Source organism: Chrysochloris asiatica, unplaced genomic scaffold (genome assembly GCF_000296735.1).
Source record: "Chrysochloris asiatica unplaced genomic scaffold, ChrAsi1.0 scaffold00062, whole genome shotgun sequence".
Classification (NCBI taxonomy): Eukaryota; Metazoa; Chordata; class Mammalia; order Afrosoricida; family Chrysochloridae; genus Chrysochloris; species Chrysochloris asiatica.
Window position 1 is genome coordinate 1,848,073 of NW_006408580.1, and position 15,766 is coordinate 1,863,838.

At 40.0% G+C, this 15,766-nt stretch overlaps 1 protein-coding gene across 2 annotated transcripts in view; it reads left to right on the forward strand.

The window, feature by feature from the left end:
• SLC9A7 (solute carrier family 9, subfamily A (NHE7, cation proton antiporter 7), member 7) overlaps positions 1-15,766 on the forward strand; it is a 218,441-nt gene that overhangs the window by 176,801 nt on the left and 25,874 nt on the right. For both annotated transcript variants that reach the window (XM_006864239.1, XM_006864238.1), the window contains exons 12-13: positions 2,062-2,215; positions 9,140-9,199. In XM_006864239.1, coding sequence (XP_006864301.1) covers positions 2,062-2,215; positions 9,140-9,199 — 214 coding nt within the window. The remainder of the gene's footprint in view (positions 1-2,061; positions 2,216-9,139; positions 9,200-15,766) is intronic.

The following is a 15,766-nucleotide window of genomic DNA, read 5'->3' on the forward strand; positions in this document are numbered from 1 at the left end:
AAAGTTAATCACTCCCCTCTTTGCTATAAAACATCTATCTTTACGTTTCCGACCCTCACAATCAGTCCTGATAACAGTTATTCACTATTGTATCACAAGAGACCTATCTGCATTTCATTTCATCAGCCCCGCCTAGAGAGATTGGATACAACTCACTGGAGATTCTACCTTTCCCTCTTGAAAGCTTGTAAGCTAGTCACTTCTTGCCTTTGTAGGCCCCCTCCCTATTTTTAGGTCATTCATTTTTTTTACAACTGCCAGTTTTCCTAGATCATATGTCATACATTCTGATTATTAATGGATGTTTGCAGCTGTTTCTTCTCATTTTGAGTTGTGCCCCATCAGCAAATGAAGGTACCAAAATGAATGGAGCTTTGCTCCATTCGCGTCATTATGGTCTGCTCTACTTTGAGGAGGCAGCTCTTCCCCAGTTGTCTTTTGAGTGCCTTCCAACCCGAGAGGCTCATCTTCCAGCAGTATATCTGACAATGTTCTGCTGTTACTCATAAGTTTTTTAGTGGCTAAACATTCAGAAATATTCTATTGCCCCTTCTTCCTAGCCTGTCTTAGTTGGGAAGCTCTGCTGAAACTTGTCCATCATGGGTGACCCTGCTGGTATGGTGGCAAAGCTTCCAGCATCACAGCAACACTCAAGCCAATATATTGCAGCTCACTGACAGATGAGTGGTGGGTTGTTATTAGCTGCCATTGAAGCAACCCATGCACAATGAAATGAAACACTACCCAGTCCTGCACCATCTCCATGACTGGTTACAGATGAGACCATTGGGAGCTCCAGGGTTTTCATGGAATTATTTTGGGGAGTAGATGATCAGGCCTTTTTTCCCAAACCATCCTAGTTTGGAAGTTCAACTAAAACCTGTTCAGCATCATAGCCACCCGCTCCCTCCCCCCAACTGACAAATGGGTGGCATATGAGATACTTGACTGGAAGTCAAGCCCAGGTCTCCCACTTGGATGGCAAAACTCTACCACTTACTCACCAGTGATTCATCTAGTTGATGAAAGGGAATACTACTAACTTTTAAACCTAGTTAAGCAAATATCCCAAAGGCAATTCTCTGTCAGTTGAGTCAATTCCAACTCATAGAGACCCTGTATAGAGTTTCCAAGGCTGTAAATCTTTATAGGAGCAGAAAGCCTCATCTTTCTTTTGTGGAGTAGCTTGTGTGCTTGAACTGCTGACCTTGTGGTTAGCAGTCCAGTGCTTATCCTACAGAGCCACCGCTACCAGTGTTATCCCATCAAGGCCATGATAAGGGAGATTCCCAGGGGTGTGGCATGCAGCACCCTTTACCTTGTTGTTGTTGTCAAGTGCCATTGAATTGACTCTGACTCATAGTGACCCTCTATAGGGTTTCCCAGGTGCGGCTAATAGGGTTAAACCACTGACCTTGTGGTTAGTAGTCCAGGGCTTATCCTATAGCTCCATACCAGGACTTCACCCTTTATCTTACAAGAGATAAAAGTAGAGTGAATACAGAAAGAAGGACCCGTTATCACCAAGAAAGGAGAACTGGGAGTGAAGTGTATCCTTTGAACCTGGGATCTCTGGACTTTGAAACTCCTACATCCAGAGGAAGATTGATGCCAAGATACATGGAGATCCCCAAGGAATGCTGGGCCTACAGATGCTGAAAGGAGACAAAGACCTTTCTCCAGAGCCGACAAAGACAGAGGCCTTTTCCTAGAGCTGGCACTCTCTAAATTTGGACTTCTAGACTCCCAAACTGAGGCTTGAACTTAAAGCCATCCACATGTAGTGTATATGTTATAGTTACTAAGAAGAGAATTCTGAAAGTAAGAAAAGAGTGTTAGTCTTCTAAAATTGTGCTGTGTACAATTAGTATTTTTCTCATTGCATTTGGGAATTTTTGCAAAAGGAAACTCCAAACAAACTCCTTGAAGATTGTTATTTCTGAGTAAATAACTTGGCTCTGTAAGCATAAATGGATCCAGTTTATTCTTACTGAGTGGCAACAGTGGAGAGATTGTTGTTTATCCGTATAACCTAGAGATCTTCTTCTTTGGTCTCTGCAGGCCTCAGGGGAGCAATGGCGTTTGCGTTGGCCATCCGAGACACCGCCTCCTATGCTCGCCAGATGATGTTCACAACCACCCTTCTCATTGTCTTCTTCACAGTCTGGATCGTTGGTGGAGGCACAACACCCATGCTGTCATGGCTTAATATAAGGTTGGTTTGAAGCCATGGCTAGTTTTGTACCTAAGTATGTCAGTTGATACTGTTTGGGGGAAGTTTCAATATGCCCACGCAAAGAATGCTATAGTTTATTTTGTTGAAGGTTTTCATAGCTTTTTGTTTTGGGGATTAGGACAAAAAACACATCAATAAATACAGATTCAGAGTATTAACTTTTCCAGGAAGAAAAAAAAAAGTCATTAAAATTGTTGGCCCAACAATAAAATAAATTTCTAGAACTTGTTAGAATAATGATATTAGGGTATGAATTTTAAAAAACCTTAAAAGATGTAGGAGACAGACTAGAGTTAGCTCTTGACAGTGTCCAGTATTTCATATTCGTTTGAAATAAAACTTAAGGTCTTCAAAAATAAGCTCATCATATGCTGCCTCTTCTTGTTTGAGTACACAAAAGGTTACATTTCCTGCATCAGCCTCATCTGTTGCAGTCTCATGGACGTTCCCCATCTGTGGTTTTGCAGCTGTGTCAGAATAGAGGGGTAAAATGGAGCTAGCTACCTGTCGTTCAAGGGCACTAACCTGAGTTTGATTTTTGAACAGCTATGCTAGTGAGCTCCAGCACTTTATGACAAGGAGGACAGGATTCAAGAGGTCCACAGCCTATTTCTGGTTCTGGCTTCAAACAAGCCTGTCGTGTCTTGGTCCTCAATTTTTCGCAATTTTAAATGAAGGCGCTGACTGGATTATGTCATAGTCCCTTTCAACTCGAAAAACTACATAGTGTGAGTGTGATTGGGAACAAGACACTTTGGTAATACAAAGACTAACTCTCTGAAAGGCCACAAGGTGGCAGCCTTGGGTAGTTTGGGTTCTTTTTAGGTGGTTTGTTTTCCTTTTCTCTGTTGGCTTTTTGTGTGTATTGCCTTCCCCAGACTGTAGAAAGCACAGGATAGTCAGCTGCAGAACATACGCAGCGCGGAGGACAGAAAACTAACAAGGATCTCCCAGGGAGAAAACTAGAATTTGAGAAAATAGTCATCTCCATTTGGGGCTAGGATTTCTGGGCTTCAACTGCCAGCTGCATCTTTCTGGGCTTGTGTGTCTCAGCCTCAGATCCAGGTTACGCGTGGCTTCTTGGTGACAGTGATGATAGTAACTAATACTTGTGTTGGAGGCATTGTTGCAGGTACCATCCGTAAGTTAAGATAATCCTCATAATATTTCTATAAGGAAGTTACCACTATTATCTCAAGTTTAGAGATAGGGAGAGTGAGGCAGAGAGGAGTAACTTGCTCAAGAGCACAAAGCTTTAAATCAGGAGTGGGGAACATCTGGCCCATGGGCTGTATGAGGCCTGAGAAATTATTTGGTCTGGTCCTGCCAAAGCAACTGCATTTCCAGCCATCATATTATTGTTATTACTGCTAAGTGTCGACAAGTCTGTTCAGCCATCACGTTGTTGTTAAGTGCCGTGGAGTCAGTTAGGAGTGAGTTAATCACATGTTTAACCAAATATAGCAGGCTAATTATTAAGTTTTAGATAATTTTGTATGAGCCACGAATGATGTTATACACTTTGGCAGAAAAAGTTTCCCCACCCCTGATTTAAATGAATGAGAAAAATCATATGTCATTTTATAATTGTCTTACACTTCCCTATAATACTCTTTCCCCTTACAGTTTTTATCTGCCTAGTGTTGTAGAGAAACATAAGACAGTTATAAAATTTGTATCTGCCTAATTTTAGTGTAACGGTTCTGAATCGGGCTGCTAACCTCAAGGTCAGCAGTTCAAAACTACCACCTGTTCCACAGGAGAAAAATAAAACTTTCTGCTCCCATAAAGATGTACAGCCTTGGAAACCCTATACAGGGTTGCTATGAATCAATCAGAACTGACTCCAGGGCACAAAACCACCACCACCATTTTTTGATTAAGGAGCCCTGATAGCATACTGGATTATGAGCTGGGCTGCTAATCACAAGGTCAGTAGTTCGAGTCTACCAGTTGCTCCTCAGGAAAAAAGATGAGGCTTTCTGCTCCCTTAAGATTTTACAGCCTCAGGAACCCTATACTATATTCATAGGTTCATTAAGAGTCGGAACCGACCCTGTAGCACACAACCACCACCACCACCACTTTTTGATTCCCTCTTTATATGAGGAGGCCTTTAAAAAGTTTGTGGAAAATGAAATTAAAAGACAATGAAACTTTGCCATGAATTTTTTGAAGTCCTTTGTGTGACAATTTTGTAGTAGTCTCTTCAAATAGAATAGAAATAAAGCAGGATTTTCTCTCATATGGTTGGTTGGTTATGTGCCACGTGATACAAATTTGTAGTGGATATTTTAGAAACGTTTCTTTCAGCTTTAGTACTCTATTGATAATGGCTTGTAAACTTTTGAATTATTGACAAATTTGGGAGAAGCCCTATTAAGTTTCTTACATACCTTACCATTTCAGGGCATTCAAGTTTTCTTATACTATATAATTTTTTAAAACTCTATATATTTAAATCAATTCACAGGTAGTTGCAGTTTGCCTCAATGGTTATATATTACATAATTCTAGAAACAATATTAAAAGAAAGCTGGCACTACTACAGTGTGTATACATAATTCATGTTCATTAAATGTAGTTCATGCAACTACTGTCGTAATCAAGACATGTAAGGCTCTCCACTGAGCTGCCCTTTATCATTATAACCCCCAACCTGTACCTCCCACCAGTCCTAACCCTTGTTACTGTTATTGTTATTAGATACCAACTAGCTGGCACTTAGCAACCCTTGGCAACTACTCATTTGTCCTCCATTTCTATAATTTTATCATTTTGAGACTGTAAGATCAATGAAGTTATATAGTATGTAACCTTTGGGGTTGACTTTTTTTCATTCAACATAATGCCCTCTGGAGATCCACCCAAGTTGTTGCGTGTATCGATACTTTGTTCCTGTTTATTGCTGAGTAGCATTTCCTGATACCAATGATGATGTACCACCGTTTAACTGTTCAGCCATCGACGATAAAGAGCATTTGGGTTGTTTCCACTTTGGAGCTGTTAGGAATAAGACAGATATTAATGCTCATCTATAGGTTTTTGTATAGACAAAAGTTTTCATTTCTGTGCAATAAATGCACAGGAGCGCAATTGCTGGCCGTATGGTGTGAACTAAAAAGTAGGCAGATACAAACAACCCAATTTAAAAACGGGCAAAGGATTTGAATAGATATACAAATGGCCAATAAGCACATGCAAAGATGATTAGCATCATTAGTCATTAAACACAGCCCACTGCCATTGAGTGGATTTCCACTCATAGCAATTATAGTCTCTAGCATTTCCGAGACTATAAATCTTTGTGGGAGCCGACAGCCTCATCTTTCACTGCGGCATAATCCACAGTTGTTGAAAAGTGAAAACAATACAGCAGATGAATGGATAAACAATGTATTAGCAGCTGAGCGCTTTAACCACTGTGCCACCAGAGCATTCTCTTATTAGCCTTTGTTGATCCCCCAGTGCCACCAGGGCTCATTGTTGTTAAGTGCCTTTGAGTTGATTCCATCTCAGCGACCCTGTTTAGGGTTTCCTCATTAGGGGAATGCAAATCAAAAGCACAAAGAGACACTACATCACATTTACTAGGATGGCTATTTTCAGGAAAATGAAAAATGACCGTTGTTTATGAGGATATGGAGATATCGGAACCCTTATGTATGGATGGTACATCTGTGAAATGGGGCAGCCTCTGTGGCAAACCATTTGGCAGTTCCTCACAAGGAATTACCATAGGATCCAGCAATTCCACAACCCCCAAAATTGGAAACAGGGACTCAGATACTTGTATACCAGTGTTCACTGCGGCATGATCTACAATAGCCAAAAGCTCAAAATAATACAAGTGGCCACCAGCAGATGAATGGATAAACAAAATAAATTAGCAACTGAGTGCTTTAACCACTGCACCACCATAGTATTCCCTTATTATGCTTTGATGTCTGTGTGGTCTATAGTGATATCTCATGTTTCATTGCTGTTATTTAGTAACTTGTGCCTTTTCTCTTTTTTACTTTTGTATTCAACACAGTCTACTTGCACTGAGTCTTCCTAAAAGACTTTCAGTCTTCCTAAAAGTTTGTTAACTTTATTGATCTTTCCAAAGAACAGGGTTTTTATTTCATTGACTTTGTGTTGATTTTTCTGTTTTCAATTTTATTGATTTTTGCTCCTGTTGTTATTATTTCCTTCCTTCTGTCCAACTCTACCTAGACAGCATAAAGAGCAAAGTGTGCCATTGGTGAAAAATCTGTATGGCATCATGTGTCCATTGCATTTTTCCAGATGTAATAAATAACCATTATGTCAGTATAGAAGTGGACATTTACAGAGGTTACAGAAAAAAAAAAAATTCCCTGTGAAAAAGGTAATGAGACTAATTGGTTTTGCTGGCTTGTGGCTTGTGGTGCTACTTAATGGTTGCAAATCATGAACATAACCCAGGTTCTTATTCTAATTTGGTCAGACACCCCTTAAAATTCAGTGTGGCATTTTGACCTCTGTAACCTTAATGGGATCAGTATCTGCTTGTTCCTTATTTCTCCAGGCTGCTTGTAGAGGCCTTGTTGAGCTAATAAGTGGCTGCTCAGAAGTCCAGGTGGTTTTTGGAATTCTTGTTTAAATAATTAGGAATTGACTGTGATTTTAGTCATGGCTAATTTTTAAGTGTGTATCTAAAATAACAATTTAGTTTGAAAATATATAACCAGGTTATTGCTTTCCACAATTCTAATTTATTGTATTAAATTGGTGTTTTGTTATTGATATTTTAAAACATAATGGCAAAATGATTGAATTGTTTTTTGTTAAAACATGAACTGCTTAATTCCTCTGAATTCCTTTGTGATTCACAAAGGGCGTACTTTTGGCAATTTAAGACAATGATTCTGGGAATGTTGCAGCAGATGAGTCTTTGTTATTGTTTGCCATCGAATCGATTCCCACCCATAGCGACCCTGTATAGGGTTTCCGAGGAGCAGCTGGTGAGCTTGAACCGCCAACCTTGCAGTTCAAATGACTTCGCAGTCTGGCGTGTCTTGTGCATGTGCATTTTAGTGGCACAGTGGTTGTTCTTGGAACTCCCAGCACCATGAAGTGGTGATGGGGGTCACCTAGTCAGTCAAATGAGCAAGTAACTTCATACCACAAAGTACAGTAATAAAATTACTCAGGGACAAGTAAGAATACTCTGCTTGGTATAGTCATGTTAGATTGAGATTTTATGATAAAACGCTTTGCAAGATAATGCAAGGAATAATGGCAAGAAAAAGTCCTAAGATTTTTATGTAACAGTATTTGAAATGATATATTTTACAAGAGTTTAAAGATGTCACTTTGTAATCCAAGGCAGTATCCTATAAAGTGAAGAGCTAGGACTCTGGGATCTGACAGCCTGAGTTTGAATGTTGGCATCATCATTTTTTAATCTTTCTGACTCTGAGCAACTTACTTAAGCTCTCTAACGCTCAGTTTCGTTACAGGTTAAATGAGGATGATTGATATGTGATAATAAAGAAATGTGATAAAGAACTGTCTCATTAAATGTACCATCTGCTACTACTGCTATTACTATTACCCAAGTGGCAGTGAATCTCATACTAAAGAAATATGTTGGGTTTTTTTGGTAGTTGTTGTAATTTTTCAATGTTACAGTAATATATAGAGTCTGGTTTAAGTCATTTAACTAAGTAAAATATCATCTTAAGAAGCAACATGTTCTCCCTTGTATATTTTAGGGGATATTAGTAGTATGATGGTTCAGGTATTGCCTTGTACAGTGTTTCTCAACCATTTTTCATCATTGCTCCAACCTCCCTCCCCAAGTAGCCTTTTTAGACATTTTTCTCCTTAATTGCTTCTCCCAATGAAATTTTAATACCACAGATAGACTGTTTATTTGTTTATGTTCTATAGTCCTTTGGAATGTTATATATACACTGTTACAATATCTAAGGGGTTGTTGTTGTTGTTTTTGTCCCCCAAGAACCAATTTTTATATCCTTGGGAGTGCTGTTACTCTATTGGGTATATATGATCTAGCACAGTGGTTCTCAACCAAGGCCAATTTTGCCCCTTCCCTCCCCTAATGGGGCATTTGGCAATACCCGGAGACCATTTGGATTGTCACAACTAAGGGAGAGAGTGCTACTGGTATATTGTGGGTAAAGGACCGGGGTGCTACTCACCATCCTGCAATGTACAGGACAGCTCCCCACAACAAAGAGTTATCCAGCCTAAAAGGTCAGTAGTATAAAGTTGAGAAGCCTTGCTTTAGCATTATGATAAAGTTCAAATACACCCTGAATAACCCAGCAATTTTTAAGGAAGGTGAAATGGACTATATCAACCCCTAATGCCACAAGGTAAAGAGAATAGCAGAAGTTGGGCTCTTGACCTTCAGGTTGAACCTGTGCATGTTTATTTGTCTAGAAAAAATCCCATCTTCTTTACAATTATCATGGTTATTTTCAGTAATACAGTACCTCTTGCTCTTTGTGTAAAGTCACTTCAAATATTAACTTAAAAAAATGTGAATGTATCTTGCTTATGAAATAGAGAAAATCTTGAAATTTTCTATAAATTCTTATTTTTAACGAGTTACATTTATTGATTCATATGGTTTAATTACATTATATTCTGAGATGTGTATCTTCATTTCTAATTGGCTTCAGATCTTCATTTATCTTAGTTCTTAAAATTGTTGCTTTAGATTTATATTCAGTAGCTTCTTTGCTTCTCTGGGTTTAGAGAATGGGGGACAGTTTACGAGAAGGTGTGGATATCTATTTAAAGTGAGATGGCCTATTCTTGGATGGACGTGGTCCAGGTCATGTCCCCAGAACTCCTGGATCCCCTGGTGTCCCTGGTACACTCACATTACCTTCTTGTGCTGCCCAGAGTTGCCGTGGAGGAGCCATCTGAAGAGGATCAAGATGAGCATCGCTGGCAGTACTTCAGGTGACACTGGGCAGCCTCAGAAAAGAAGGAACTGGGCCTGGCTTTTCTCCTCTTTCTAACCTGAGACATTTCTCTTTTTGCTGTTTGTCTCTTTCTTCCTTCCTTCATGCACCTACCCTTTCCCCTGTTCCTCCAGGTACACACCTTTTAACAAAGGGGCAAGACATTAGGTCAATTCGAATCATTTCCCCATCTTTTCTCTAGTTTAATTGATGTGTCAGTATTCCTGGGATTCTACGCCTTTTCCCTTCATTTGGACAATGAGTTGACAAGTCTTTTTTTTTTTTTTTTATGGTAAAACTGAACTTGATGTTAAGACTGCCCATTTCCAGAGGCATATACTTCCACAACATCCTGCTTATGAACCTAGTAAATAAGGCTTTTAACTCAAAAGAGAACTAGAATTGCACATTTCAGCCATGACTTGGTTATGGCTTACATCATTTTAATTAGGCATCAGTGCTGCTTTAGTGTGTTTTGTTTTGTTTTGTTTTGAATTATGCATTTGTGTGCGTGTCTCTTATCAAAGTGAATCAGCAGAAAACAAAACAAAAAAACCAGATTGATTTAAAAAAAATCTCTACTGCAATTTGTCTTTCTTTCATTGTCCACCCAGCTTCATGATGATACGATTTTGCTTAAGAATGGTAATGGGGCAGCCAGAGTAAAACCTTGAATGTCTCTTTTCTTTCTGTCCTTATAGTCAACAAGCTTTCTTCCTGATCATATTTTCATTGTGGGTAGATAAATCAAATGCAAGATAAGCTTGAACTCTGTTCTTGGTATTGCTGAAGTATTTCACTGCATGAGAGCCACGGTCAAAGTAGTGAGTGATACTTGCAATGGAATTTGGATCTCAAGAAGCCACCAGGCCCCAGATGGACGTAGTACTGACTCACATGAAATGAATGGAAGCATTTGCATTCCCTAGGCTTACACAAATTTTTGTTGTTAAGTTTCGTCAAGTTGATTCCAACCCATAGCAGCCCTGTATAGGGTTTCCAAGGAGCAACTGGTGAGCTTGAACCGCCAACCTTGTGATTTAAACCGACTTTGTAGTCCAGCACATTAACCCACGGTACCACAGTTTAAAACAGACACATGCATTTTTAGAGACTTGACTTCAGGTATCAGGCAATTTGCAGGGGAAACTCTTTCCTTTGAAGTGCCCACCTTCAAGAAGCAAGGTCCTTTAAGTAAAGTAAGTTCTACTTGTGACATGAGAGAGTTCAGATTATGATCTGGTGTTCAAGGTTTAGCGTGAAGGTTTCTGCCTCGTATTCTGAAAGTTACTCAGGATTCTGATTATTCAAATAAAAATATATTGATTAAAACAAAACACACATTTCTGAGATTGTATGTCATTTTATATGGCTAGTCATCAGAATGTGCATTTCTAAAAATTAACTTTAGTCATTCCAGGATGAGCACATCTGTTGGTTGATTTTCTCAGTATGGGATTCCCACATTTGTCTCTTTCCTAATTAAAATAAGGATAATTTAGTTCATTCTGGAAGACTGTCATGCATGCGCTGATTACCTCAACCCTGGTGTACCAATGAAATGCTAAATTATGATACACTAGAACAGTATAAAAGGAGCTCTGGTAGCGTAGTGGTTACGAATCGGGCTGCGAACCTTAAGGTCAGCGGTTCGAAACTACCAGCCGCTCCGCAGGAGAAAGATGAGGCTTTCTACTCCCGTAAGGATTTACACCCTCGGAAACCCTGTACAGGGTCGCTATGGGTCGGAACCGACTCGACGGCACTTAACAACAACAACAACAACAAGAACAGTATGAAAAGTTCCAGGTTTACATAGCGTGCAGGGTCAAAAAAAGAAAGAAAGAAAAGAAAATCAGGAAGAAATATTTACCGTGGAAAGTTTGTCTGAAATTAGGAATTTCAGAAAGTTAGGGACCCCTCTCCCCAAATTTCCTGAGGTATTATAATTAAACCACTGTGCCCAGCACAGCCCCCTGGTCTGTTACTTTCTATCTTGTTCACAGAGACCAGTTTGGTTTCTGGGCTCTGCTTTCAAGGTGGGACTATTTGTTGAGCGCCACAGTGACATCTTTGAGAAGTGGTTCAAGAGGCCCTCAATCCTGCCAGTAAAGTAATCGTTCTTGTTAGGTATCATTGAGTTGATTTTGACTCATAGCAACCCTATAGAATAGAATAGCATTTTCTAGGCTGTGATCTTTATGTGAGCAGATTACCAGATTTTTCTCCCACAGAGCTGCTTGGCAGGCAGTGAATTGAATATTGGACTGCTAACCGCAAGGTCAGCAGTTGGAACCCACCAGCTACCATACGGGACAAAGCAGCCTGCTTCTGTAAAGATTTATAGCCTCAGAAACACAATGGAGCAGTTCTGCTCCATCCTACAGGATCTCTATGAGCCAGAATTGATTTGATAGCAGTAGGTTTAAGTAAACAGCCTTGAACAGAGAATGTAGTCACAGAATGTATCGTTCAGCCACTGGTCTGTTTTTCTCTTGACACTTAAAAAGTTGGAGCAAGCTAGGAAACGGATCTTTGCTTCCTTTCTCAGGGAATCTCCTCCTCAGCACTCAGAGCAGTAGCATGGAAGCTCCAAGAGGCCCCACAGGGCCCATCCATGTTCTCCTGTTCTGTGAGAGGGCCCAGGAGGCCCTTTTGGACTCATTCCTGTCAGGAGTTTGGGCTACTGTTTAGCAAGTGTCTGAATTTCTACAGCAGAAGAGGAGAGTCGAAACACAGAAAGGAAACACTTTCTTCAGAACTACAGATTCCATAACCAGATCTGAAGAAGCCGTCATGGGTTGGAATTTGAGTAACCATTTGTGTTAATTAACTAGCATTTTCCCCCTTGTCCTTCACTGTTAAGGAGAAAGAGAATCTCAACAAAATATTCTAGGATTTACATAGAAGAGAAAGCCACATGGCTACTAGAATCAGTTCGGTTTCATTCACTGTCTTATGGCAAGCTTTGCCCATGGATTGTTACAATTGTGGATTTCAGACCCTGAAATAATACGTGATCCTGAATTATTAGTATTAGATTAAATTACAGAGACAAAGAAATCAACTGATATGTTTTAGAACTATTTTCACCAAGGCTATAATTAGATATTTTTAATTATGAAAAGTTTTAAATTAAAAAATGGAAAGACGATGGATACTTTTGTTCACCAGTTGCTAACATTATGTCTCTTTAAAAAATTGTTTTTGTATTCTCAGTCTTTCTCTCTGAACTATTTCAAACTCTACTGCAGCTAACATGACTGTGCATCCCCAAGTACTTCAGTTTGTGTCCTAGTACTTCACTCCCTTACATAATCACAATATTATTACTACGTCTAAGATAATTAACATGAATTTTATATGCACACATACTCTAGATCCAAAATCCAATCAAAGTTTACTTTGCTGTTTATGCCCTTTGAGTCTCTTTTAATCTGTAACAATCACCTTGATTTTGTTTTGTGTGTGTGTTTTTTTTATTGTTGTTGTTTACGTATTCTGGCTAGTTGTTTATAGAATGTCCCATAATCCAGATTTTCCTGGTTAGTTTTATGTATGACTAGAGATAAATTTGTCACCGTCGAGTCAATTCAGAGTCATAGTGACCCTATAGGATCCTATAGCAGAGTCCTGGTATGGTTCTATAGGTTCACTGGACTACTAACTGCAAGGTTGGTTGGTGGTTCAAACCTACCAGCCACTCCTCGAAAACTCTATACCAGAGTCACTATGAGTCAGAACCAACTCGACGACGCTTAACAACAACCACCACAGGACCCTATAACAGACTGTCACATCTTTCTTCTGCAGAGTGACTAGTGGGTTTTAACAACCAACCTTTCAGTTAGCAGCTGAGTGCAATCATTTTTGGCAAAAACACTCCGTAAGTGATATTATGTCTGTCTTATCAGGAGACGCATATTGTCAGGCTGTTTCTTGATTAGTGATGTTAACTTTGGTGGTTTGGTTCAGGTGGTCCCCTCCAGGTCTCTCCACTTTTTCCCCTTTGTGATTAAAAAGTAATCTGTTAAGTGATCCTTTGACACCATGTGAATAGCCAGTCCCAACCCACTGTTGAAATCATCCACTAATGATCCTTGCCCAAAACAATTATTAGCCTGGGGATTTGTCCATGGTAATTTTCTAATTCTGTCATTACTTCCACATTTATAAGATGACATTTCATCTATACAGACCTTTCAGAGGATTTGAAAAATGTCTCTTGTATATTAATGAAGCAAGGCATCTCTTCAGTGTTGAATTGTTTCAAGCAACATTTTACTTAAAATTCATGTGACTGCTTGTACCTCTGCAGGATCCCAACAGGAATTTTGAATGTTATTAAAAGGGCAAAAATTGAACAGATTCTGTAATCTGTACTGTGTATGAGCGTCTCAATTTGGTAGCCGCATGTGACTATTGAAATTGAAATTTTATTAATGGAAATGAAATAAAATTGAAAATTCAGTTCCTCGGGTATAATAGCCCCATTTCAAGTATTCCGGTCATCACATGTGGTTAAAGTGATCACTGGACATCACAGAAAATTCTACAGGACAGTGCTCATATAGAATCACTCTCAGGTTCCTCCAGAACAAATGACAAACATGGGATAGGGTTAGAGTGCTCTGGTAGCGTTGTGGTTAAGAGTCGGGCTGCCAACCTCAAGGTCAGCAGTTTGAAAATACCAGCGCTTCCGCAGGAAAAAGATGAGGCGTTCTGCTCCCATAAAGATTTACAGCCTCGGAAACCCTGTGCAGGGTTGCTATGAGTCGGAACTGAGTCCACGGTACTTACCAATGAGTAAGCCTGTAGGATAAGCACTGGGCTGCTAACCGAAAGGTCAATAGTTCAAAACCATCACTGTTCCTCAAACCCTGTACAGGGTTGCTGTGAGTCAGAACTGATTCAATGGCAGTTAGCAACTAATTTAGTGAGTTTGTCAAGTTATTGCAATGTTTTGTATTTGGTTATTTTGAATTCTAGCCTGATCACATGGGCCCGGGATCAGAGCTCTGGTTTTCATGAATGTCCTGATAAGACAGACATAACATCACTTATAGAGTATTTTTGCCAAAAATGATTGCACTCAGAAATGAAATGTTCCACTAACATTTGCAAGACTTGAAAGAAAAGAGTCAAAACTTAGTTTTTATAAGCACTTCTTGTTAAGCAGACATTTTTCTCTCCTAGCAAAGTGAATGCTCTGGACTGCAAGGTTGGTTTTGAACTGCAAGGTTGGCAGTTCAAACTCACCAGCCTCTCCTCGGAAACCCCTCTACAGGATTGCTTTGAATTGCATCCGACTCAGTGGTACTTAACAACATGCAGAGATTAGTTAAAGAATGCTGTTGTTATCTGCCGTTGAGTCCGTTCTGACTCATAGCGACCCCATAGAGGACTTCCGAGGAGTGGCCGGTAGGTTTGAACTGCTGATTTTGTGGTTAGCAGTCAAGTGCTTATCCTACAGCCCCATACCAGGACTCTCTGGTTTTAAGAATGTTGTTGGTTAATTGCCAGGAAGTTGGTTCCAACTCATAGCAACCCTGTATAAGGTCTCCAAGGAGCGGCTGGTGAGTTTGAACCGCTGACCTTCTGGTTCAAACCAACCTTGCAGTCCAGTGCTGTATCCTAAAGTGCCATGCCATTTTAAAAGAATTGTTTTTGTTGTTGCTAAGTGCCGTCGAGTTGGTTCCAACTCATAGCAACCCTGTATAGGGTTTCCAAGGAGCAGCTGGTGGGTTTGAACTGTTGACCTTGTGGTTCGCAGTCCAGTACTGATCCTATAGCATCACACTAGGAGGGAGCTAAATTTCATCGGACAGCTTTTACTCTACTTGATTTTCTTTTCTTCATTGTAGTGCAAGGTATACTTAAACCGATTTCCTCTGCCCACAGGCTTTTTTCCTGGGCAGATAAAGTCAATTCATTTTTATTGTATTCAAAATACCCAATGCACAAAGGAGAGATTATTAGTGGCAGGTGGGCGCTATCATACTCTTGGCCATACAACACTTGTATCCACATAGTCTAGTTGCTGCTGCCCCACAATAGCCACTCTATGGTTAACCTGAGGGCTGCTGGACCATGATGTTCTGGTAGGCCATCTGAGAGATGCTGTAGCAACCAGCACCTTGTCCTCTAAGCCTGCCCAGGGTGACAGAATTAATTGGAGTAAGTGAGTTTGGGATGGAGTGGCTTTGTGTTCCTATAGAATCCAAAGAACAAGTCCTATTCTTGGATTCCTGCTGTTGATCTTACAAATACTGACAAAAACACCATATAAAGAATTTTTCTGCATATACACTACATTAAGAGATCAAAAAAGGTGGGAGTTAAAGATCAACAGCTAGGAATTCCATACTCAATCTTTCCTTTACCACTTCTATACATTAGGCACTGGGGTTCTGGTGTGACTTGTGTGTGCAGCCCCTGGACCCCTTGAATTGGATGGTTTTCAGGTCAGCAAATCTCTGAGATGTGGTGCTCAGAGGCCCCTGGATCATGTCCAGTTGTGAGGACAAGAGAGAGTAGAGAATGGCTTTAAGAGGGTTGGTACATC